This window comes from Mytilus californianus, unplaced genomic scaffold, assembly GCF_021869535.1.
Source record: "Mytilus californianus isolate M0D057914Y unplaced genomic scaffold, xbMytCali1.0.p SCAF_9, whole genome shotgun sequence".
Classification (NCBI taxonomy): Eukaryota; Metazoa; Mollusca; class Bivalvia; order Mytilida; family Mytilidae; genus Mytilus; species Mytilus californianus.
In genome coordinates this window covers 93,859,228-93,885,072 of record NW_026262745.1, presented here as the reverse complement: position 1 = coordinate 93,885,072, position 25,845 = coordinate 93,859,228, and the positions used below count along the sequence as shown (strand labels likewise).

The 25,845-nt window shown below is 33.4% G+C and overlaps 1 protein-coding gene across 4 annotated transcripts; it reads right to left on the bottom strand.

The window, feature by feature from the left end:
* Positions 1 to 2,240: 2,240 nt before the first annotated feature.
* On the bottom strand, positions 2,241 to 25,845 carry LOC127715418 (heat shock 70 kDa protein 12A-like). Of its 4 annotated transcripts, XM_052221450.1 has the most exons (6): positions 25,786 to 25,845; positions 22,832 to 23,210; positions 19,734 to 19,952; positions 16,372 to 16,507; positions 14,631 to 15,574; positions 2,241 to 2,490 (listed from the first exon to the last, which is right to left on the bottom strand). In XM_052221450.1, the coding sequence occupies exons 2-6, from the start codon at positions 23,150 to 23,152 to the stop codon at positions 2,389 to 2,391; spliced, it is 1,722 nt and encodes a 573-aa protein (XP_052077410.1). In that variant the 5' UTR covers positions 23,153 to 23,210; positions 25,786 to 25,845; the 3' UTR covers positions 2,241 to 2,388. The 4 variants fall into 4 exon arrangements, with proteins under 4 accessions (XP_052077410.1, XP_052077408.1, XP_052077407.1 ...); XM_052221448.1 differs by lacking the exons at positions 14,631 to 15,574; positions 16,372 to 16,507; positions 19,734 to 19,952; positions 22,832 to 23,210; positions 25,786 to 25,845 and adding exons at positions 4,321 to 4,456; positions 4,900 to 5,118; positions 6,720 to 7,075; positions 11,972 to 12,052 and having other exon boundaries at positions 2,241 to 3,437; XM_052221447.1 differs by lacking the exons at positions 14,631 to 15,574; positions 16,372 to 16,507; positions 19,734 to 19,952; positions 22,832 to 23,210; positions 25,786 to 25,845 and adding exons at positions 4,321 to 4,456; positions 4,900 to 5,118; positions 6,720 to 7,075; positions 11,983 to 12,051 and having other exon boundaries at positions 2,241 to 3,437.

The following is a 25,845-nucleotide window of genomic DNA, read 5'->3' as shown; positions in this document are numbered from 1 at the left end:
TTTACTTGTTTACTTGTTTACACATTTGTCATCTTTTTTGGCCACTTTTTCATTGGACAAACACTTTTTCGACTGCAATCAAAAATTATATTGTCAATAACATACAAGAACAATAATATGTAGTTTTGTTTAATTTTGTCCGTTATTAAAACGGAAACAAACTGGTTTTTTTTCACTTCCCTTCGGAAACAATTTTTTTGAGAAAGTTTGAATTGAACAATCTATTAAAAAAATCCATTCATCTTTAGTTGGGTAAAGAGTTTGTTTTTATCGAACAAGTATTTTTTTCGACTTCAATAAAAAATAAATGGTATTTGTCAAAACATAATGGCTTGTTATTGGCTTGATTATTTCTTTTAAACAATCCTGTTACAACAAAATAAACTGCAATTCAGTGGTTGTCGTTTGTTGCTGTATACCATTTTTGTTTTTCGTTTATTGTTTTGTACATAAATCACACAGGCACTTGTCTCAGAAAAAAGTGTTATATTAAGGTATATAGGAATTTTTTCTGAGATAAGTGCCTGTGATAAATCAGGTCTTTATTTTTCTCGTTTGAAGTTTTTAACTTCTTCGTCATATGGTCTCTGGTGGAGTGTTATCTCTTTTGGCAATCATACCACATATTTTTACATAAAATATTTAGAAGCATAAAAAAAACCAGATATATTTTGATTAATTGATTGATTGTTGGAGTTCAAAGTCACTTTCAGCACTTTTGGCTATATCGTGGTGGCTAGTTTTTATTGGCGGAGGAAGCCAGTGCGCCCACAGATAACCGCCGTCTTTCTTCAGGAAAACTGGCATTCCTAGTCAATTATGATTGGAGTTAGATTGCGGGGTTCGAACTCACCCAAGTGGAATATATTTTGACACGAATTACTTCTCTAAGGTACGCCAATTACGAGACAGAATTACAGGTTTCATGCAATGCAGAAAGAAAGTATAATATGTCAAAACACACTAATCGTGTTGCTTTTTACTTTCAAAAGGGTTTTAATTAAAATCAACGTATTTGCAGAAACCAAGTATTACTTGTAAATAAACAAGAAAAATGCCAGGCATGTGATGGCGGATAAACTTTTTCTAAGCTCTTTATTACAGCAAACCAAAGCTACTTCAAAGGAAGTGGGGAAAATCCAGGGGTTCAAATTTACTTTAGGCAATGGAAGGTCCAGGACCTTTGACCAAAAATACTTAAAGGTCCTGCTCCTGCTTTATTCTTAGAAGGTCCAATTTTTATTGATATTATCTGTGTTTTGTGGTAATAAGCATGTTGCACAAGTTTAATAACATTTAAATTGTTTGAGACGAACTAAACTTAGTAATCGGAAACCAATTTACGGACGTACGGACGGACGTACGTACGGACGGACATACAGACGGACAAGGATAACATTTAATGCCCCTCCGCTGCGGCGGGCGCATAAAAATCAGTGTGTGTGTTTGATAAATGCAGGAATCGCAACGAAAAAGATACAAGTCAGCTTAATGAGGGTCTGGATCGAATTTACAGTATAGAGAAGAATCGGACCAAAACTACAGAAAAATGGACAAAAAAAATCAAAGAGAAGAGAAAAAAGGACCAAAATATAAAGAATAGGATAAAATAGGCCAAAATGAAGAATAGGGAAAAATAGGCGAAAATAAAGAATAGAGAATAATTGGTTTCTAAAATATAAGGAATCAAGAAAAATGGCTTAAATAATTATAGAAAACAGAACTGAAGGACACTCCTTATTAATCGGTTTCAATTATAATAGTTTGCAAGCTACAGTATATATTATATGTATATTGCAAATCAAATTGCCCATCCTTTTATATGTATATTTATTAAAATTAAGATTATTCGCGAAAACGAAATACTGGGCAGTTGATATAGTATAGTAAGAATGTCTTTTGTTACATGTCTTGTATTCTTTGGGTTGCTGTCTCATTGACCTATACCTACACTTGTATTCATGACAACCAAATTGAAAAGAATACTTTTTAAGCAGGTAAAACTCTCAAAAATCCCTGTCGTCAACTATTTTCATTGATACATTCTTAGACGTCACAGAATATCTTTATTCTATTTCTTTTCACGTGAATGCTTAAAAATCATCGAAGAAACTTAAGTTTCTCAAACGCAATACTGATTCAAAAAGACATTTCTCCATTAACCCAGGTTTACCTCCTTAATATTTCTGTCACATTTTTTTTCTTCTATATAATAAAATTAATTTATATCGAACATCATATCATTTTATTGAAATTTTTATTGACCTTTATATATATGAAAAAACTTTCATATTCTTTATGACACTTACGATATTATTTGTACATATTTATACAGACATAAACTGTACATCGACAATGTTGTAGAAACCCTTAAAACCAACACTAGAATTATTTATCACTTAGAAAGTCAAATCGCGATCTGAAAACTTCGCCTGTATTTTTCTCCTTAGCTTCAACAACCAATTCCGTACCACCGAACTCGATTTTGACCTGAATATTGTTCCCGGATGTTACTTCAGAACTTATGTTGATCATCATTTCTCCAAGAAGTTTACAGCTATCATCAGTAACATGTTTCGGATTTTTCATGCTGGAAGTATAAACACGAACTCTATTGTTTTGACCTTTGGCACTGAAGGGCATAGAATGTTCATCGCCTTCGTTGATGGGTTGACCCTTTTCCACAAATTTGTGAAATACGTCACGACACAACACTGCACTACCTGACGTAAACCGCAATTCCTCGGGATCGCCTTTACTAAATAATCTACTAATGCCTATTCCGTACGTCATACGACTAACCCTCACAGAGATAAGTTTCGGGCGTTGTCCAAACAATACGGCACCTTTCAGAACCGCCAGACCAGCATCCTGTGGAACGATGATCTTATGCTTTGGAAATCGTGCTTTGATGGTCTCCTGAACGATTGGGGACTCTGAGAACCCTCCAACTAGCAAGAAGATATTTGTTTCTTTAGCAACTGGTTGATTTAATATTTCTCTGATGTGTTCAACAAGATGTTCTAGGGGATCCCGAAAGAAACCCTTCAACAAATCTGAGTCAATTTTCAGCTTGTCAGCAGTTTGGGAAACACGATTAACATACATCGATTGTTCAATCGCTTCCTTAAGAGTCTTACCTTTCAACACAGTATACGTTTCAATAAGTGCCGATGGCAGTTTTATATACGTATTTTTACTCATGCCTTCTTTAACTGTTCTCTTTTTCACTTCGAACTCTCTTCCCATATCGAAATGGTCTGAGGCATTTCTTTTCTGAAATTCGGCATACACGTCTTCTTCAACTATATCTATCAATAGTTGTTCAAACGCTTGATCAACTTTGATTCCTCCCCACGCGCCGCCGCTCGCACTGTGGAGTTCCTTCAAAGTACCGTCTTCTGCAACCTGGTGAATTGTTATATCAGCAGTACCACCTGTGATAAGAAGTATCGACATTAGTTGAAACAAGAATCGTGAAAATACATGTAAGCTCCAAGTTTCATTGTCGAATGGGTTTTAAAGTACTTTCAATTTATGAAAATACGTCAAATTAAAGATTGATTTCGTGGTATAAGTTCGATATATAAGAATTTCGTATTAGACTTATTACTTGTTTTATGTTTGAATTCCATGCTCCTTGGTGAACAAAATTTTGACAAATCGTCAGTTATCGATTTACATTTTAAAAATCACCTTAAATAATTGCCGATTCACACCTCTTTTAAGGTTTATCGTGTACCAGTGTACAATTGTAATGATATCTTGCTAAAGAATTTTTTTTTGGAAATAATAATTAATATAACGCTTTCAACATGTCTTTACCATCCATTTTTTAAACAAAATAAATGTCTATCAAAATAATCAATCTGATGTAAAGTTGGTCCTTTTTTCTTTACAGTTTGTTTAAACACAGTTAACGGAAAAATAGATTTTCAGATTGCCCTTCCTTCTTTTGTTTTTTAAAAAATGGACATCGTAAATTTCCCCTGGATATTGACATAAAAGATATGGAGGTCATCCACAATGGAACATGACATAATGTCTGGAGATGATGCTTCCACATGTCAAATAGCAAGAGGTATTGCAAAGGTTACACACGTTAAAACCCAGACACGAAAAGTGTTCCCCAAGGAATGAATTATGTAAACATGAGATCAAAGGGTAAGGTCTAAGATCAACTGGGTTGTGCAAAGTGGACACATGACTACTTTTTTAATTACTTATAGAATCAGTACTATTGATCTTCATAAAATAAATGTGGTATAGATATATTAAATTTAATTTTGATCGCTCAGAGTCTTCCATCCGCTTACTAACCTCCAAGATCCACAACCATGTATTTTGACCCCGATGTGAATATGCTTTGGCCAGATGCATCTGACGTATATCTACATAAAACAGAAGCTGCTTCTGGTTCAAGGGCTACCATAAGTTGGTCATTAAATATGTCTGCCTGGAATGCAAAAGGAAGTTTCAATTTAGTATCAATTACAAAACATCTTAAAAACTCCAAAAAAAAATTTATTTTTTTTTGTCCGATGCGATGTAATATTAGCATTCTTTTTTCTTCTTCTGAATTTACAAAACCTGAAGGGATAATACACTAGAGATTTCTTTGTTTTCTTTGTCAATGTATCGATAAAAACCCTACAGATTTTTCAACGGAATCTTTTCATAACATGTCTTGATTTGAGGGAGACGGATTTACATAAGTTTTTCTGGTTTCCGAATCCCTATATTTCTGTTGTATATATTTGTCATTTGAAAAAATAAAAAATGGAATATTGTTTATGAACCTATTGCTTTAAGTTGTGCCATTTTGATAAAGATTTCAAAGTCTAAAAGTATTTATTTTTTTCAAAATGGAAAGAAACTCTCTATGAATTTAAACCTTACACGTTGTGCAGCCTCTCTCATGAACTGTTTGGCAGCGTCGGTCCAAATTGCAGGTACCGTTATAACCCATTGGACTTCATTTTCATCTATTTCCATTCCTGCTCGTTTGAAATTCTCTAGCGCGTGGTTCTTCAGAAAAGATATGCCATGTCCAAATACTGCCTTCGCCTGTATCTCTTCTCCATTGGCTGCTGCAATCTTGGTATCTCTGTTCAAACCCTGCATTTATATAACAGAGCGAAAACTAAGGTGGTACCAAACACCTTGAGTGAAATTAATATGGCTCGTTTAATTTTCATAAAGTGTTGACAAAATATTTTCTTTGACCCTTTGACAACAATATAAAAATTTCAAAAAACTTGAACTAAACACTTTATCGGAAAACATTTCATTGGATGTATAGCAATTTTGATCATTGAGAAGCTTAATATTGCCTTAACAATCGAATATGATTAAAACGTTCAGCTGATTTTACAGAGTTATCTTCCCTGTAGTGTTATGTACAACCTTAATACAGATCCTGCAAACAATATTTGTGTACCTAATTGTGTGTAAACCTTGAAGGGTTTAATTTGACATGTGCTTTTATGGGTCTAATATAGTTACGTAAATTCTTTTCTTTTTTGAAAAAAACATGTAAACTTCGCATTCATAGGTGAACACACGATTTTTATTTCTTTTTTCCCATCGTTTGGAATTTTTGACATGCTTCGTGAAATTGTTTTTCAACTGTAGTAAACAGTTATTTTTAATAACTAGCACTTGGTATATCTACCAGTACTGTTAGTACTTGATGGTATTATCAACTCATTAGTCAATGGTCCTGTACTGACAAGATTAAAAACATATTTTTCTAAAATTCCTCGTTGATGAATTAAGAGATTACTAAAAAAAAATAAGATTCCCATTCAGGCAAAGTTGGTGAATTTGGCTATTATTTTTATGACCCTTTTGGTCATATAGCTCATATCGTTTATACGTATTTCTATATCCCTGGGGCTCTTTTCCTAAAAAGTATTACGACAAAGTTGATCGTAAGTTATAATGAAACGTGCATGACTTACTAGTAAAACTACTCGTAAGATATTTTCTAAAGTAAGTCGCTAGTTTGTTTAAGTTTGAGTTTTAGCGTTCCTGGTGAAGTAAATCAAGGAAAGCGCTTCGGACTCACGACATTTATAAAGTGTTAATTTCAATTCCCAGTTTCCAGTTATTCCCATTTTCTGATTTAAATACAGATCACGTTTCCAACCATCACAAAGAAGGATCGGGTAACCCTCGGTCATATTTTCTGTTTAGATGACCTTTTCCTGATCCTCAGGATTGGTCGTAATAGAGAACTTAAAAATAAAATGAGAGACAGAAATATGTAAACTATAGGATCTGTATATTAAAAAAATGACAAATTTTGGACGTTGCATTGGAACATACATGTAAATAAGAAGATGTGGTATTAGTGCCAATGAGACAACTCTCCATCCAAGTCACGATGTATAAAAAGTAAACAATTATAGGTAAAAGTACGGCCTTCAACACGGAGCCTTGGCTCACAGCGAACAGCAAGCTATAAAGGGCTCCAAAAATTACTAGTGTAAAACCATTCAAACAGGAAAACCAACGGTCTAATCTATATGAAAAAAACGAGAAACATTTATGAACCACACCAACAAACGACAACCACCGAACAACAGGCTCCTGACTTAGGACAGGTGCATAAAAATGCAGCAGGTTTTAACGTTTTAACAGGCGCCAACCTTCAACCTAACCTGTAACAATAGTGTAACATTACAACATAAAAAGACGCACTATAGTCCACTTACCGGATTCCTATGCAGTAACATTTTAAATCTTCGAAAGAAGAGGTAGTCATTGTGTTCGTTTTCTAGAGCCAGTTCTGTGTACTGATTCTCTGCATCATATCCAAATGCGACAAACTCTCTATCCTTGTTCAGAAGGAGACATGTTGGTGCTTTCAGGGACATCAATGCTGCCGCACCAGCATTCCATACTTGGTTTGTTTTTATATTACCCAAAGGTTCTTTGGTGAAGTCCGAGGTTAATTGAAAGGCATATCCGGAATACGTTGTTCCGAAATCAATGGCACACACAAGTAGTCTACCATGAGTAACGTCCGACATTTTGTCCGAATCTTCGTTGAATTGGATATCATAAGCTTCTGAAAGACAAAGTAAGGTATGTTCTTTACTTTTTTAAGTTAATTCTACTTCCTTTAGGGAGCTACCATTTGATTTTTATGGGGGCTAGGATGAAAAATTTTGTCCTGCATTTTTTTAGCTGTAATCTCTGTCCTGCCTTTTTATTTTTCACTCTATTCGGTCCTGCCTTTTCTTTTTAGTTTATCCCGACTTTTTTATACCTAAATTGTCGTCCTGACTTTTTTTTTGCAAGTGTCTCATCCTGCATTTTTTTACTCAAAACTCCTGTCCTGCCTATTTTTTTCAAATTTTATCCTAGCACCCCATAAAAATCAAATGGTAGCTCCCTTAGTCACAATCATATGCTTTTTAAAACTTGAGACTGGAAAGCTGAATATAGAAGATTGAACACGTCCGAAGAATAAAGGACAAATTACTAAAATGTGTTCAACTAATTTACAGAAAGCCAAATAGTACTAAAAGGGAAACTGGAACACAGACTTCTACTCTCCGACAATTGGAATTGTTTCTTATAATGATTTGAGTGGATTGGGACGTACTGTAAATACCAATATTCTGATCAAAATAAACCGATGCATGATTTGCGAGATAACCAATAATTGCATGTTCAAAATCCCTTGCTATGTTGGCATTTGACGTGTTGTATGAGTTGTCTGTCCCTGTTTAATGTGCTTTTTTTTTCCAGTTGCACCTTTTTTTGTTTTTTGCCCCTATCGACTCACTTTGCAAAATAAATCTAATTGACTTTAATATTGCCTTATTTATGCTTTTCCGATTTCCGCCTTAATTTTCCTGTCTTCTCAACTCTGGTCGACCCATTTTTCATAACCTAGCAATTGGTTAATTGTTAAAAGAGAAGAGGTAAGATGAAAGTTGGGGCGTGTTATTTTGTTCTTTGGTAGGGGGCCAGAAGAGGTCCATTTCTGTTTTTTTTTTTTTTTTGCATTGGGATTATCTTCTGTCTCTCTTCTACCTCTTCCTTTTGATAGGTACATGTAGGTTAGACGGCAGAGGCACATAACAAACATGACGTCGTTTAGTCTAAATGACACTAATAAATTTATGAATGCAAATATAATAGAATGTGAGCTGAGTGATAAACGTTTTTATTGTATGGAAGCCTTAGGACATCCCTTTAGGGACGATAAGCTGGATAGATATGAGAACTACACGGACAATAACGGGAAGGGGACGACTATTTGATATTCTGTGGAAAGGGGAAGGGGGCAAGGAGGATTTTTTGCGGATTTATTATTCGTTTTAATCTGTCGCTAAGCATGCCTATTTTTCAGCTCTTACCAGGCCACCAAATTATATTCAAAATTCTCCTGCCCCCAAAAAGAATATCAAATGGTTTTACCCTTATTTAACACGAGTTTAAATTGATTGACTGTTGGTTGCTTATTTTCAACGTCCAGTGACAAATATTTCATGCATGTTCAGGAAAACATGAGTTTAAAAGTCGGGTATATAATATGAAATAAGGAGATGTGGTATGATTGCCAATGAGGCAACTATCCACCAGAGTTCAAATGAAGTGGATGTAAGAAATTATAGGCTACCGTACGGCCTTCTACAATGACAAAAAAACCATACCGTATAATCGGATATAAAAGGACCCGACATGAAAAATGTGAATGAATTCAAATGAAAAAACTAACGGCCTAATTATATATAACAAAACAATTTACATAAAATCAAATATGAGTCGACAGACATGAACCAACAACAACCACTGAAATACAGGCTTCTGACTTGGAACAGGCACATACAAAATATGGCAGGGTTAAACATGTTTGTGATCTCTCAACTCTCCCCTAAACTGGGACAGTGGTGTAACAGTACAATAAAAGAACAAACTGTAAAAATTAGTTGCAATTGGATTAATAACATAAACGGTACCAATTTTTCTGTACCAGATGCGCATTAACTCAAAAGATCGGTACAAGACAAAAAAAAAAAAAAAATAGACACAAAGCACCGAAATAAGAGTATTTGCAGTTACTAAAAGCTTGTTCAAAGCAAATTTAAGGTGGTACCTAACACTACAGGGAGATAACTCTGTAAAAATCAGCTAAACGTTTTAATTACGTTGTATTGTTAAGGAAATATTAAGCTTCTCAATGATCAAAATTAGTGTTTGTCAAATTGCTATATAACCAAAGAAATTTTTCTGATAAAGTGGTTGGTTCAAATTTTTTGAAATTTTTATATTTTTGTCAAAGGGTCAAAGTAAACATTTTGTCAAAATTTTATGAAAATTAAACGACCCAAATTAATATTAGTCAAGGTGTTGGGTACCACCTTAAACTAACAAATAAATCATGTCCTTAGAGACTAAAGTATCAATCAGTATAAACCAACGGATTTATAGTCCTAAACAGTCTGAGAAACGCATAACCTTATATACCTTGTAAACATATATACAATTAAGGTTCTCGAAAATTGGCAGTCCGAATTTTTTATATACAAGATGTCCTTTTAGATCATATACCAGACAAATTTTGACAAATTATTATACAGGTTTAGATTATTCCTGAAAAGCAAATGGTCGGAGCTTTAAGCCAGATTTGTTTAGCTAAAGTAAGTAAGGAAAGCATAAAGAAAAAATGTCACAAACACAGCGATTTCTTCCAACCAATTTTCTTTATTTTTACACTTATTACATCAATGCCAAAACAGAGCACTATTACACTATTTACAGTCATGTCTACCAAATGAATTGACGTAACTAAATTTTCTAATAATTTATCATAAACTTCATTTATGTCATCCAACATCAAAAATTCTGCTATATTCGACGCCAAATTGAATTTGTGTTTTATTGCTTCTTCTACAGAATATCTTCAGAAGAGGTCAAGATTCATTTTTTGGACTCTTCACCGGAAGACATTCTAGAGATGTACGGAAGAGACCAATAAAACACGCCCTTGGTATATATGGCCCCTGAAATGTCAGAAATCGCATTTTTTTTCAATCCATTATTTCTGCTAGTTCTTTTATTAAATGAATATTTTTTTCAAATGTAAGTTTTGATGTAAGTGTGACGTCATAAATGTTGAAATTAACGTATTTGACCTAAATTCATTTTTTTCACATACTTTTTGATAAATTTAGCATTGACCAAAGACAATCCCCCTCCTACCCCAACTCCCTTGCTAGTTTACCTAACCCAAAAGTTTTGTATTTATAAGACATATTGGAGAGAAATATCCATGACTGGACCAAAAAGAGGCAGTGAAGTTTGAAGTCTTAAACTTTAGACGAAGTTCAAAAATACAAATATAAATAATGTCTGACAGACTAATGTTTTATGAACACCTGAAGAATACTATTTGATAATTTGTAATACTTTATGATTTACGAATTCAAGGGGAGCCTCGGTGGTGTAAGTAATCGAACTACTGTATCAATAGCCTGTCAACACTGACGTTGCGAGTTCGAACCCCGCACGTGGTAGGTGCATACGACTCCAATCTTAATTGACTAGGATTTTCAGTTTTCTTGCAGAAGGTCGTTGGCTCTCTTCTGGCACTGCGGCTTCCTCCATCAATAAAATCTGACCACATCGAAATAGCCAATAGTGCTGAAAGTGGCGTTTAACACCAATCAATTAATCAATGAATCGAATTCAAGGTGCGAAAATGTTGCCTTATCGTACCTGAGGGTTGGGGGAAGGTGTTCTTCATTTTTGTATTCTTTATTTTTTCTGTCATTTTTTTCTCTATTCTTTATATTTTTGCCTTTATTCTCTATTCTTTACTTTTTAGCACACTGCTGTTCTCTATTCTTCAAATTTGTTTTTGCCTATTTTTCTCTATTCTTAGTTTATTTCTTTTGTCCTTTTTTCTGCACTTTATTTCCATTATTTTCTGTTCGGTAAACCCCATCCAGACCCTCTTACATGTACATTGACATTTGTGTACATCAATTTATCTTATCAATGAAATATTCGTGAAAACAATTGTTAACACTCGTTCATTCACTGATACATCAGAGGGGCCTATGTTTTTGCCCCCTGCTACTTTTTTTTGGCAAACACAAATTACTGAAATTATGAAAATACAATGCTTTTCATATAACAAGTAATTGGAACTTTATTGACCTTATCATATATTTATGATAGATTTCCCCACCTATTCAGATATTTTCAAGCTGAAAAATGTGACCTATTCCAGTGGCACATCCTATCACTTGTATATAGGAAGTGGCCCCCGAGGAAAGAGGACACTGCCTATAACTTCTTAACTATTTGATTATAGATTACTTTGCTTGTCACTTTCAGAAGTTTGACCCTCTCCCCAACTTTTAAGTCTACTCCTATTAAAGTCACTGATAACGCGTCAATTTGGTAAATCCAAAATGCAAATTCAGTGTCACTTATGTCCTTTTTTTTACATAATCTTCATTGCATGCTTATCATGACTAATAGATGTTTTCCTTGAAATGGCAGTTTATATTTCCTGAATATATAATTATAAAAGCATAATGATATCCTTATTTTTATAGATGACTGTTACATCGATACTCGAATCAAAATCAAATCAAATATTATCATTCCAACTATTGACCCATATGGAGCATTTACAAGCAATAATTATAATCAAATACGTACACCATATAATTACCAAAAACATGTTAAATTATACAGTATAATAATTATTATGTGACAAGGGCACTGGGTTCACAATTTGCACACAACAAATCAAATTTATTCAAATTATATTATTTTACATAGGAAATTCATTGACGTATCAAGTTAAATATAGCTCAATAATTTCATTATTTTACTATAAAAGATAAATAATTCGGACTTTGAATTTTAAAAATTAGAACTTGTGCAGGTTAAAGTAGACATAAATATTAAAATATTGCATTTATAGGCCAAAACTTACTGTTTACTTACATTCAACTGGAATTCTCCGTCGTTAGCTTACTTTGTTTAAACTTCCTCTTTCGTTTTCTGTTTTAAACACGTGAACAGTCAAAGGAATAGAGGTTAATCTTGTATGAGGGTCTTGAAAAGAGGGGGTTTTCATTTCTGCATTCAGTTTTATATGTCAATTAATAAAGTTTTATTTATAATGATATTGCATTATATACGATAACTTTTAGGCAGTTTTTCTCTATTTTTAATTATTTATAAAAATAAGAAGATATTTATTTGTACATGTTGTCAATGAGACAACTCTCCACCAAAGACCAAATGACACAGAAATTAACAAATATAGGTCACCGTACGGTCTTCAACAATGAGCAAAACCTTTTATTATCTATTATCTGATATATATATATATATATATTGGCTCCCCATTATTTTATTTTATTTATTTATTTGCCATTTTTTCTCTATTTTTTTAATTTATGGGTCAATTATTCTCTATTATTGCCCAATTTTTTCTATTCTGTAAACCCCATCCACACGTCTCTTGTGTTATCACAATACACAAATAATATAAGACAATAGGTGGGAAAATCGACGTCTGAATAATACATGCAAGATCTACCATTGTCGATATGCATATTCAGGGACGGATCTTGGTGTCAACTTCTCGGTTACCCGGAATATATGGTTTCAGTATTTTTTTTCACCGATTTAGTATTTTTTTTAAAGAATCTGAATGTCGTTACCCGAATCCCATAACATTAGTTCTTTTATATTTTGTTTTTTTTTTTTTTTTTTTGTGGTTCGGGGGGGGGGGGGGGGTGAGGGTTAGGGTACCTGTTATTACATATCTGTACTTAGCATAATAATGCTGCGAATTCAACTATCCCATCTAATTACCATGATAAAATAAATCTGAAATGGGGGTGTCAGAGCCGATTCCTCGATTACTTGTTAATTTGTTCTCATACGAATTGAAATATATGCCACTGACTGTTAAGCAAATGACAACAATCAATTAGTTGAAAGGCACAAAAGAACCTTTGACAGTAGCAGGGACATTAAAGCAAACTTAATTCAGGTCAAGGTAAAATGAATGGGATATGTCGCTGATTTTGACTTTTGGCTCATTTAAATTAGATGAAAATCGAAAAAATGATGCATTTATCTCAGTTCTTTCAATTCATACCCACACTTTAATCCGTACAAAAATGTTGCATCTCCATATTGCCGAGACTGAGCAAAGAAAATCTGAATCAAGCCATAAGAATATTGCTGGCAGGAATACGTAAACGTACTGTTGCTAGACAACGTCACGCCAGAAACTCCTCTTACTGTCCTTACAACAACAGTAAAGGTAGACGGGACTTGTTGATGACCATCCATTACCAGATCAATATTTAGTGACATCTCCACGTCAATAAAATTTGATTACGCAACGTCTCCGTGTTTACGTGGGATTTTTGTAACAGAAAACAAAGTATGAGAATTAAAATGTTCTAAATTTTTCAATTGTCTAACTTTATGACAGTAGTGGATCGTGTTCCGTGAAAAATAATTCCTGTTTTTTCCAATAAATTTTGCAAAGATATGTATTCTTGTGACTTATTTATGACAAAATATGTGCATTTTTTTTCATTTATACTTTATCAAAATTGCTTATAAAATGATAGTTTTTTTTTCTTTTAATGTGCACTTACTTACATTTTTTTATAATGCATGCATACTGAAATCTTTGCACCTGAGTGTAATAATTAAACAATAAAAGACTGGAAATAAATAAAAATAATTCAATAAAAAACTCTAAACAGTAATTAAAACCCGGCTTTGCTTTTTCGGACAAAATTTGTTCTTATTTCCACGACAATTATCCGCCATTGATTAATCATGTGATCAAAGAGGTTCAGCATAGACCTTCACTCATTTTTAAAACATTTTTCAACTTGACATTAAACAATCAACTATTTCTAAGTTCCAAATGTTGGAAAAATATAAGACTATTGGTGGATGCAACCTCGCCAAAATAATCATATGTCTCTAAAAGAGACGCGAAAGATATCAAAAGGACATTCAAACTCGAAAAAAAACTGACAACGCCATGGCAAAAAAAAAAGAAAAAGACCAAAAGACAAACAACAGTACTCAAAACACAACATAAAAAACTAAAGACTGAGCAACACGAACCCAACCAAAAACCGGGGGTGATCCCGGGTGCTCCGGAAGTGTAAGCATATCTTGCTTCACATGTGGCACACGTCGTGTTGTTCATGTAGGTACAAACCCGGTGATACATTTAATTCGGTAGGTCACATTTGGTGAAAAGAGGACGGAATTCCTCATTTACAACAATTGGAGAGATATATCTCCCTTAAGCGAGGTTTATTTCTGTCACATTTTTTCTTCTGAAAATTGAACTTTTATTCTATTGAAATTTTTATTGCCCTTTATATGAAAAAAAAGTCACTTGCATATTCTTAATGACACAAAACATATTGTTTACAAATATTTTACAAACAATAACAGTTTGTACAGCGACAATGTTCTAGAAACCAACGACACCACCAGAATTATTTATCACTAAGGAAGTCAAATCGCGATCTGAAGACTTCGCCTGTATTTTTCTCCTTAGCTTCAACAACCAATTCCGTACCACCAAACTCGATTTTGACCTGAACATTGTTCCCGGATGTAACTTCCGAACTTATGTTTATCATCATTTCTCCAAGAAGTTTACAACTATCATCAGTCACATATTTCGGATTGTTCGTGTTTGAAGTGTAAACACGAACTCTGTTGTTTTGACCTTTGGCACTGAAAGGCATAGAATATTCATCGTCTTCTTTGATGGGTTGTCCCTTTTCCACAAACTTGTGAAATACGTCACGACACAACACAGCACTGCCCGACGTGAACTTCAGTTCTTCCGGATCACCTGTCTTAAACAATCGACTGATTGCGATACCATAAGTCACTTGATTGACTCGTACAGAAATGAGTTTTGGACGATGACCGTAAAGCACGGCTCCTTTCAAAACTGCTAGACCAGCATCTTGTGGTACAATAACCTTATGATTTGGAAATCGCGTTTTGATAGTCTCTTGTACGATTGGTGACTCCGAAAAGCCCCCAACTAACAATAAAATATTGGTGTTGGCAGCAACGGGTTGGTTTAGAATCTCTCTGACATGTTCAACAAGGTGTTCTAATGGATCGCGAAAAAGTCCTTTCAATAAATCAGGGTCCATCTTTAACTTGTCGGCGGTTTGTGTAACACGATCAGCGTACATTGACGCTTTTATTGCCTCCTTGATAGATTGTCCTTTCATTGTTTTATAATGCTCCATTAAGGAAGATGGTAGTTTGATTACAGCATGTTTCATCTTCTCATTAAATGTTCTCTTTTTAACTTCAAAGTCCCTACCCATGTCAAAATGGTCACAGGCATTCTTCTTTTGAAACTCAGCAAACACATCTTCTTCGACAATATCGATCAGCAGTTGTTCAAACGCTTGGTCGACTTTGATACCTCCCCATGCACCACCACTTGCACTGTGCAGTTCTTTCAATGTTCCATCTTCTGCTACTTGGTGAATAGTGATATCAGCAGTGCCACCTATCGGTAAAAATTTAAGGAATTTTAAATACATGGTTTTTACATTTTTTTTTCAAATCACCATGCATTTCAAATGCATGTGCTTTGTTTTTGAGAAAAAAAGGCATTTTTCTCTTGAAGTAAGAATTTCTTTTCAGGAACTGAATATCTCTCGAATCTTCCTATGAGTTATCTGAACATTGCTTGAAAGGAGTAAAGGATGGAAAATGTTTGGTATGATACATAGGAATGCATTAACCTTTTCTTTTGAAATCAGATGCCTACTTGGTATTATTAGCGAGGTACAAAGAAGGGTTGGCTAAGAATGGTTGACGGGCAAAATATTATTTGCATTTCCTACAAAGACTAGAAACATGTGGAAATATGTCTAGCAAATTTTTCAAAATAAAGTTGTTTCCGAAAAGTTCTCCCCTGCATTTTTATAAACTGAATTAAAGTTTATTTAATATAGATAAGGTTAACAGTATGGATCAGGTCATATCGATTTCTACATAGCGTTGAGGATGAAATTTCTCCAAAGGATCGCTCCTCGTTCTGCAGAATGTTTTTTGCTATATATGTTGATTGTCTTTTGTTTTTTTTTGTTCCTTTTTGACACTTGTCAATGATGAAAACCCAACACCGATCTACTGTTACGTATGTTGATCTGTATAAATAGTTTGTTTTTTAGTGTTTGTTTGTTTGTTTGTTTGTTTGTGTGTTTGTTTTGTTGGGTTTTTTTTTTGGGGGGTGGGGGGCTGTCTCACACATCTCCTTTTATTGTTCTTTCAAAATAATAAAATATTAGTCAATCATACCTCCTAAGTCAATTACCATATACTTTGACCCTGGTGCAAACAGCTCTTTACCAGATGCATCCGAGGTGTATCTACACAGCAATGACGCAGCTTCCGGTTCTAATGCTATTATTAACTGGTCGTTGAAAATGTCTGCCTAAAAATACAATTGATTCAAAATATTATTTATATCATAGGAATGAAAGGCGATGTTGAACATACCTCAATGAGACTGAATGATAAAACACATACATACACATACACACGTGTGAACAAGTAAAACTGTTTTAACATCATTATTCCTAAAAAGAAAGAGTAGAAAACGTGGTGTTAAACATAAGTAAACGCTCCGTTGTGGACAGATCACCTCTTGGCAATACTTAAATCCCTAAAGCTTCTTGTTTGAATTGTTTTACACAAATCAGTAGTCATTTTGGGGCCCTTTATAGCTTGTTGTTTAAGGCCGTACTTTGACCTATAAGTGTTTATTTTTTATACATTGATTGTGACTTGGATGGAGAGTTGTCTCATTGGCACTCATACCACATCTTATTATTTATATTTAACCATATTTTTTAGATTTTAAGATTGGACATACTAATTTTATATGTGTGGATAGAGAACTCTTATCCTTGTATATAATATTCCTATGGATCTGGTGTAAATATTTGGTGGAGGATATTCAGTGTTTGTATTTACACGTTTATACCGTACTCCGGGTTCCAGGAGGTGTGCCTTGATTGGCAGAAGATATTAACAGAAACAGAAACATCGCGACCTACCCGGGCCATGTCTTGTTCGTTGTTATTTTGTCTGTTTGTATTTCCATTTATTTTTTTGGGAGGAGTTGGTGATGATGGTTGATAAAGTTTTTTTCTACTGTGCAGTATTTTTTTGTTGTTATAGATAATAGACAATTAAGTATCTATACCATACATCAAGATCTCCGTCTCCTAGATAAGTTAATATTAAACCAAACAGAGATTACCCAAAAAAATGCGGAAAGTACATGTATCACTATTTTGATAATTTGATTAAAGTTTGAAGCAACTGAAGACTGATATGTTATTCCTTTTGTTTTCTTTTGCATTGTAACTCTGTTCTTTTGTTCGTCCATTGGTGGAGATTAAAAAGAGGAGGAGTTTGATTTAAATCTTACCACACACCCATGTACCTGTCCCAAGGAAGAAACCTCGTCGGGGTTTTTCCATTGTCATTTAGTGAATGTGATACTGTAAACCAACTTATTTTCGCGTGCGATTTATATACGCGACTTTCGCCAGTAGATATAACGCGAATATAAATCGTCGCGAATATGTTAAACTTGGATCTTTCCTTATCTAACTTCATATCAAGTAAATTTGAAAATCGCGAATTTAATCGCCGCGAAGTGGGATAGAAAGGGCAAAACGCGAAATAACGTATCCGCGAAAAATAAATCGGTTTACAGCACTTATATCAGATCTTTGATAGTCTCTGTTAAATTTATTCACATTTTTTCTATACCCGACTGAGGCGATTTACGGATCGAAGGCAGTATGTTGACCTTTAGATGATTTCTGGGTTTTTTTTCATAGGTTGCTGTCACATTGTATCATTCTTTTACATTATTTGACTTGTTCTTGTGATTTAGTAATTTCTTACATTTTGGGATATTTTTTGTCAAATTATGTTTAAGACAATAGATGACCCAACAGTACGCTGAAATTATAGGAATTGTGAAAGTTTCCTAATTTGATTAAATGTATGTAACATTACCAGTGAGTGACTACTGTCATCGGGTTGTTTATTTTCACGGGTGGTTAACATTTAATTAAGATGTCAAGTACAGAATGTTTGTCTAGCTGAAAACTGTAAAAATGGCGTTCAGATCATAAAAAAATTCTAAACACATTTTTTGCGCACTTTTTTACATGTTTAGGTCATTTGGTAGACAATGTGTTAAGGATTGTGTTTAGGATCATGCTTCATTGCACAAGTCATGTCTTCTTTGACTGTCCATGACGTTAAAATATTAAATCCCTGGGATGTGTTTTAGTTGATTTTAGTCTCTGGTGCATGATTTTTTATTATTAATTGTTTTTGGCTTTTAACTAGCTGTCAGTAACTGCGAGTACTCTTAAATCGTACTTGTTTGTTTATTTGACCTGTTGATACTAATTGTAATGGTTTTTTGTTATTTAATGTTTACTTTTTCAGGGTTATATCTGGTCTATATACCAGCTTTGATAAGTGTTTGGTATTACTATAAATTTTCACTTCTTCGTACTATAAACATCAAAATTATTTATTTTGTAAACATATTTCCTTTCTCCATTTGAACTGTACACGTATAACAAAATTATTTTCATTTACCTGTGTTTAAAGTAATTGCAAATGGCTGATATTTTTGTTCAAGCATATTGTTTTTCCTAAATTGTTTAACATTTCACAGCGATTTAACATATTACTTTAATTATTTTTCCCTTAGTTTATTTATTTTGTATTTACATTGTATCATAGATCAAATTTATTTGTTCAGTGTATGTTCACTGGTGTTAATGTGTCTTTTGATTGAGTTAAGCCATTTCAAGTGATATTTTATAGTGTGTCTTTCTATGTTGTGATGTTACACTATTGTTTCAGATAAGGGTGCAGGTTTGGTACCATTAAAACGTTTAAACCCGCTGCAATTGTTTGCACCTGACAGTGTCCTAAGTCAGGAATCTGATGTTCAGTAGTTGTCGTTTGTTAATGTGGTTCACAAGTGTTCCTCGTTTCTCGTTTTTTATATAGATTAGACCGTTGGTTTTCCCGTTTGAATGCTTTTACACTAGTAATTGTTGGGGCCCTTTATAGCTTGCTGTTCGGTGTGAGCCAAGGCTCCGTGTTGAAGACCGTACTTTGACCTATAATGGTTTACTTTTATAAATTTTGACTTGGATAGAGAGTTGTCTCATTGGCACTCACACCACATCTTCTTATATCTATTAGCTTAGAAATTAGTGTTTTAGTCCTAAGCACTTTAATTTTAAAACACATTTAAAAGTGTTTACATTCAAGACATGTGTACATTTCATGTGCTTACTTAGAAATTTGTTTAGATATTAAACACAATCCTAAACACGTTTAGAACTAAACATGTAATACAAGTGATTATTTTTCAAGCAAGATTTCTACAGTACATGTATATGTTATTATCTTCCTATGACATATATGTATGGGTAGGGTTTTTTTTTAACACCCTCCCACTCTCTCACCCGTGATTTTTTTATCACTGTAGATGTTGATAATTTAACGTTTTAGTAATTCTTCGGAATTATCTCTTTGTTTATTGTTCATGTAAATTCAATTTCAAAATTTTATAAATTTTCATCGTAACATTATTTTCTACTAACACTTACATTTTGTGCAGCTTCTCTCATAAACTGTTTGGCAGCGTCTGTCCATATCGCAGGCACAGTTATAACCCACTGAACTTCAGAATCCTCAATATCTGTCCCGCAACGGCGGAAATTTTCTAAAGCATGGTTCTTAAGAAATTTTATTCCATGACCAAATATGGTCTTAGCTGGAATTTCCACACCATTAGATGCTGCTAACTTGGTGTCTCGACTCAGTCCCTATAATCCAAATTAAATAATTAAGTCAAGGATTTCGTAACTACAAATTACTTAAAGCTGTTATTAAACTCAGATTTGATTTGAAGTTTTGCAGTACCTAATTATTATTACAAAATTTTAAAAAGGCAAAGAAAGACTTTGTCTTGTACAATTGCTGATAATTAAAAAAAGAGGGCGAAGATAGGAATGGGACATGCAAAACTCATGAGTCGAGAGAAACTGACATCGCCATGACATTAATCCATAGTACAGACATAGACATGGAACAAGTTGGAATATAAGAAACACCGTAAACTGAAATATTCAAATCTAGGAAAGGACATGTATTGCTCTTTATACTTGATTTATTTTAGGTAAGATCCTTTGGGTGTATTTCTGCAGTATATTTCGATTTTAGATTGTTTAACGAAAAGTATCATCAAGATAACGGTAAGGGTTTTTGAATATGTCAATTGAATGATTTTAGACGGGTCTTAACTGAGTTTGGCCATACACTGCATGTGATTTATAACAATTTTGGAACAATTCTGCTATTTAAAGGGTGCAGTAAGTGCCTTATGGAATACATACAGCTTTAATCATCTCATCACACTTCCAGTAAATATAAAAATAAGATGATGTGGTATGATTGCCAATGAGACAACTCTCGACCAGAGAACAAATGACATAGAAGTTAATAACTATTATAATAATAGGTCACTGTACGGCCTTCAACAATGAGCAAATCTCATACTGCATAGTCAGCTATAAACGGCCCCGAAATGACAAATGTAAAAACACTTCAAACGAGAAAACTTACGGCCTGATTTATGTCAAAGCAATGAACTAAAAACAAATATGATATATAGCAACAAACGACAGCAACGGATTACAGGCTCCTGATTTGTGACAGGCACATACAGAAAGTGGCGGGGTTAAACTAGTTTGAAGGCGTCAACCCTCCCCTAACCTGGGATAATCTAGCAAGTTTACCTTTTTCGTTACAGAAGAAGTCTTTATATGAGTTGCAGCAAATTAATTTGCAGTCAAATTTTTCAAACGACCATGTAATTAAACAGGAAAACTTTTGTTTGGTAAGATAGTAAGGATGTGTATTGTAGAGAGTCAAAAAATCAAAACTGTCGACCAAAAGAAAATGACACTAAAAGCACGAAATTAATCAGTAATAATTAGTTCACAGTCAAAAAAAGTTAGTTCCATTATTTTCATGCTTTATTTCAAAAGTTAATGATATTAAGTTCTTTGATAGCAGTTAAGAAACTGTATAAAAGGACTTAAACATTAGTTGTAGAACGCTTACCACAGGCCGAATTGAAACGTTTTTTAATGGGTATTTGTGTAGTTAACCAATACATCGATGGGATTTTCTAAAATTACCAAACATACAATATATCTTTATCGCATTTGTTTTTTTAAGTATGACTTTAAAAATAAGGTGATTTGGTATGACTGCCAATGAGACAAATATCCACCAAAGTTAAAATGAAGTGGATGTAAGCAATAATAGTCATCGGTACGGTCTTCAACAATGAGAAAAACCCATATCGTATAGTCGGCTATAAAAGGCCCCGACATGAAAAATATGAAACAATTCAATTGAGAAATCTTAAGGCCTAATTTATAATAAAATTATTTACAAAAAAACAAATATGACAGAGAAGAAACAATAACAACAACCACTTAACTACAGGTTCCTGACTTGAGACAGGCACATACAGAATGTGGCGGGGTTAAACATGTTTGTGAGCGCTCAACCCTCCCCTAACATGGGACAGTGGTGTAACAGCATGCACAACACTAGAACAAACCATAAAAATCAGTTTAAAAAGGGTTATACTTTGACCTATAATGGTTTACTTTTATAAATTTTGACTTGGATGGAGGGTTGTCTCATTGGCACTCATACCACATCTTCCTATATCTATTAACTCATCAGATCGATACAAAGCAGAAAAACATCTAACAAAATCACAGACCTGACGTGGCAGAGAATTCATACATCCCTCACAACAGCAAAAAACACAAAAAGATACCGAGATTACTCACAGTTACTGACAGCTAGTTCAAAGCCAGTAACAACTAATAAAAAAAACATGTATCTAAGACTAAAATATCAATTAGTACACATCCAACATCCAATGGATTTAATGTAAAGACGTCATTAACAATCAGAGAAAACAATGACCTTCTGCAGTGCCAAAATATAGCTATCGAAAGATTGTAGAACCGTAAATGTGCATGTGTGTATACCAATGATATTTAGTATTTCTTTTAATTTACTGATAACAAAATCAATATTTATACCAATAAAAACAATATTCAAAGATCTAATTACAGTGTTGAATTGGTAACCTTTTAGAATAAGTTTATTTAAAGGATTGATAAGGTTACCCAGATCGTATATAGATTTGGGATCAATAGGCTACGAAAAAAGTTAAAAGAAGTGAGTTTTTGTAGGTAAGATAAAATCATATCAATTAATAAAAAAATTAAAGCCAGCCAGGCTGAGCCTCGATAATTTATCATACAAATTAAAGAGGGTTAAAGAAGCATGAAAAGTAATTCATCTTTCTGTTACTTGGAGTTTTAAGGACACCAATTATATACACTGTAGCTCATTATTTACAGTCTCTAAAATAAAGTCAAAAGATTTTGAAAATGGTATGAAAGTCTAAGGAATCCATCTCTGTTTTTTTTTTTAATAGGAAATGCTGGTTGCATGAACTATGTATCATACTTTTATGTTACCCTAGACACTGTGGTCCACAATTGTCATTTAAATTTGTAAAAATTGTAAAAGATTAAAAAGAAACCTGAGAATAGTATATGGACATACCATCAAAAAAATATATAAAACACAACAAAAATATAATTCCTACCGGATTCCGATGAAGCAACATCTTGAACCTTCTAAAGAACAAATAGTCATGATGCAATTCATCCATCGCCAAATCACTGAACTGTGTTTCAGCTTCATAACCAAAAGCAACGAACTTTTGTTCTTTATCCAGTAGTAGACAAGTTGGTGTTTTCAGAGACATTAAAGCTGCCACTCCCGCATTCCATACTTGGTTTATGTGAATGTTTTTTGTAGGTTCCTTCAAGAAGTCGGACGTTAACTGAAAGGCATACCCAGAAAAGGTGGTTCCAAAGTCTATAGCACATACAAGTAATTTTCCATGAGTAACTTGTTCTTCCATTTTGTCAAGAATTCTTTATCTTTATTTCAGATGATGCATTGTGTATAAATTGAAAATCCTTGAAAAAAAGGACGATACAACAAATTACACTTGTTTTATTGTATTGACGTTTTCATCCTTATTTTCAAAGGGGTTATACCCTAACGTCTATTTTCCAATATATAAGGTTATATTAATTATTTTATCATTTTGTTTTAGTTTAATTTAAAAGAAGTTTACTACTAGTTTCTATTTTTCTCAAATTTCGGTTTATATAGTTTTTCACAATATTTAAGGAGTTTTACTTTTATTTCAGTTTTAATAGTTTAGTTGGTTTGTAGTTTTTACGTTCTATATAATAAAATTTCAGAGCTTAATCAGAAGTTGGAAATTTAAGTAAAACTATTAATCCACAATTCTTAATGCAAACTCATATACAAGTAAATTTAGGCTCAAAATGGTCTAAATATATTTCTCTTTCACAAAAAGTTTCATTTCTACAAATTTGTTGGTTAGTTTAAGTAAACAATGACATCCAAATTAATAAAAGATTAATGCAAAATGACAGATTTTCATTATCAAGGAGGTGGTCTTTCATTTTAACTTATGCAAAGGAAACCGTGACAAATACAGGCTATCCAATTACATGTATTGGCATCTTGGTGGAAGCAGGGGTTTCAATTCGTATCAGTGCCAGGGTGATATAGGATCCTGGCAGAGCTATATATCTATGAAAGATCTAGCATCATAACAAGTGATATATCAATCTGTTGGATTTTAATCCCTATTATGCCTGAGATATTGGCAGCTGGACGTTTACCAAACAGTAATTTATTAAGTTTTGCAAGTAATAATTCTGTATGTTATGCTAGTAATAACATTCGCATATAATATTACAAACATTGTCAGTTGATATTGATATATTTATAAATCTTACCGAGTTCTTTAAATGTAAACAATGATAGACATCAGGTTTTTTAAGTTACAAATAAACTTGTTCATATACAGATATCGTGCTAGGTAGCCAGCTATTTATAAAAAATAATTTGAATGATACAAAAGGGTTTATCAATAACAAATTTTTTGTACAAGGGCAGACAATACCATTGCCATAAAAGAAAACAAAATGACGAATAAAGATAGACAACAATCCAAAAGAGAGGGAGAGAGAGAGAGACAGAGAGTTGGGGGGTAGGGGGATGGGGGAGGGGGGAGGGGGGATAATTATCATAATGCATCAATTATGTATTTTTTGTTTTTGATATTTTGAAAAGCTGCATTATGCAGATCCTGGATTTTAAGTTAAAGGGGCACGACTACAAGAAGTTTGCCAATTGGAGCTAGACGAAAATTATCTTGAGTTGCTTCATGCCATAAAAAATCGAGTTTGTCCAATTTTAGAGGGAGGTGATGGGTGCTTATCGCCTGAATCCGCCTTTGTTATATTTTGAAACACTGGTCCCATGCTTTAAGTGAAACGTATTTGTGCTGATGCGGTGTATAAAAGCAATCACCAATTAATTAAGTACCCAAAATGTTTTTTTTAATTCCGTTTTTTATAAAGAAACCTACAAAAGATTCCATTCTGTCTTAATTTTGTAGATGTATCCTCACTTAATGTATAGTTCCAAATATTTGATTTTGAATACATACTGAATCATGGAAAATTGGTTTAAACCGACCTCCAAGATTCTGTAATGAGGAGTACCTAAATTTAATAACGGATGTTTGCTATTTCTGTGCATATTTTTTGGAACAAATGGACATTAATATGCAATGATTAATATGTATTTGAAAGAAAATTGATGCATTTAACATGTTACAATCATAATTGCTCATTTATAACGGTCGAATTCACGGAAATGTCGGATGCGACATGCGACGTTTCCGTAAATTTCACTCTTTTCCCTGGTAACTTCATCGGTTGATATATAAGGCATGTTATCGTTTTGCATATCATTAAAAATATTTAGACATGTTGAAAGACTTGCATAATAATAAATTATAAACAAAAACAAATTGTTTAACCTCTAAGATATCCGTTGATTATTATGCAACATGGATACTTGGTGCAATTTGGGTATTGTTACCATACATGTTTTCTGAACACAAACATTAAATGCATGCAAGATATATATATAATCTTTCTTGACCCTATAGGAAATACATTTTCTAAAGATGCTGAATAAAATTGAGAATGGAAATGGGGGATGTATCAAAGAGACAACAACCCGACCAAAGAGCAGAAAACAGCCGAATGCCACCAATGGGTCTTCAACACAACGAGAAAACCCCGCACCAGGAGGTGGGCTTCAACTGGCCCCTAAAGAAAATGTGAAAGTTGCGTTATATTGTCATTACTACTGCAATTAACATGCAACGCTAGCCAACAACCATTTAGAACAACAATCTATATTCATGAACAATCTTGATAAAACTCAATTTATAATTTTAAGTTAGAAAAAATAATTTTCGAAGAAGCATTATGATAAGAATGTGGTCTAAATAACAACAGAGAGTCGTCACATATACCCCCTATCAAAATAAAATAAAATTAATATATAAATATCAATATAAGCTTAAACAATTACTGAAAGTTAGTTTTCTGACTATTTATAGAAGTCATTTATAGAAAACAAAACTTAATGTTTTACCTCATTCAACAGGAAATCTCCGTCGTTTTCTTACTTTGTTTATACTTCTTCTTTCGTTTT

Excerpts from the sequence above, each read along its gene's own strand:
- LOC127715418 (XM_052221450.1), bottom strand. The coding sequence starts at position 23,152 with ATGGAAGAACAAGTTACTCATGGAAAATTACTTGTATGTGCTATAGAC. Across the intron at positions 19,953-22,831 it reads TGTTGCTTCATCGGAATCCG|GGACTGAGTCGAGACACCAA; the intron begins GTAGGAATTATA and ends TTTGGATTATAG. Across the intron at positions 16,508-19,733 it reads TGAGAGAAGCTGCACAAAAT|GCAGACATTTTCAACGACCA; the intron begins GTAAGTGTTAGT and ends TTGTATTTTTAG.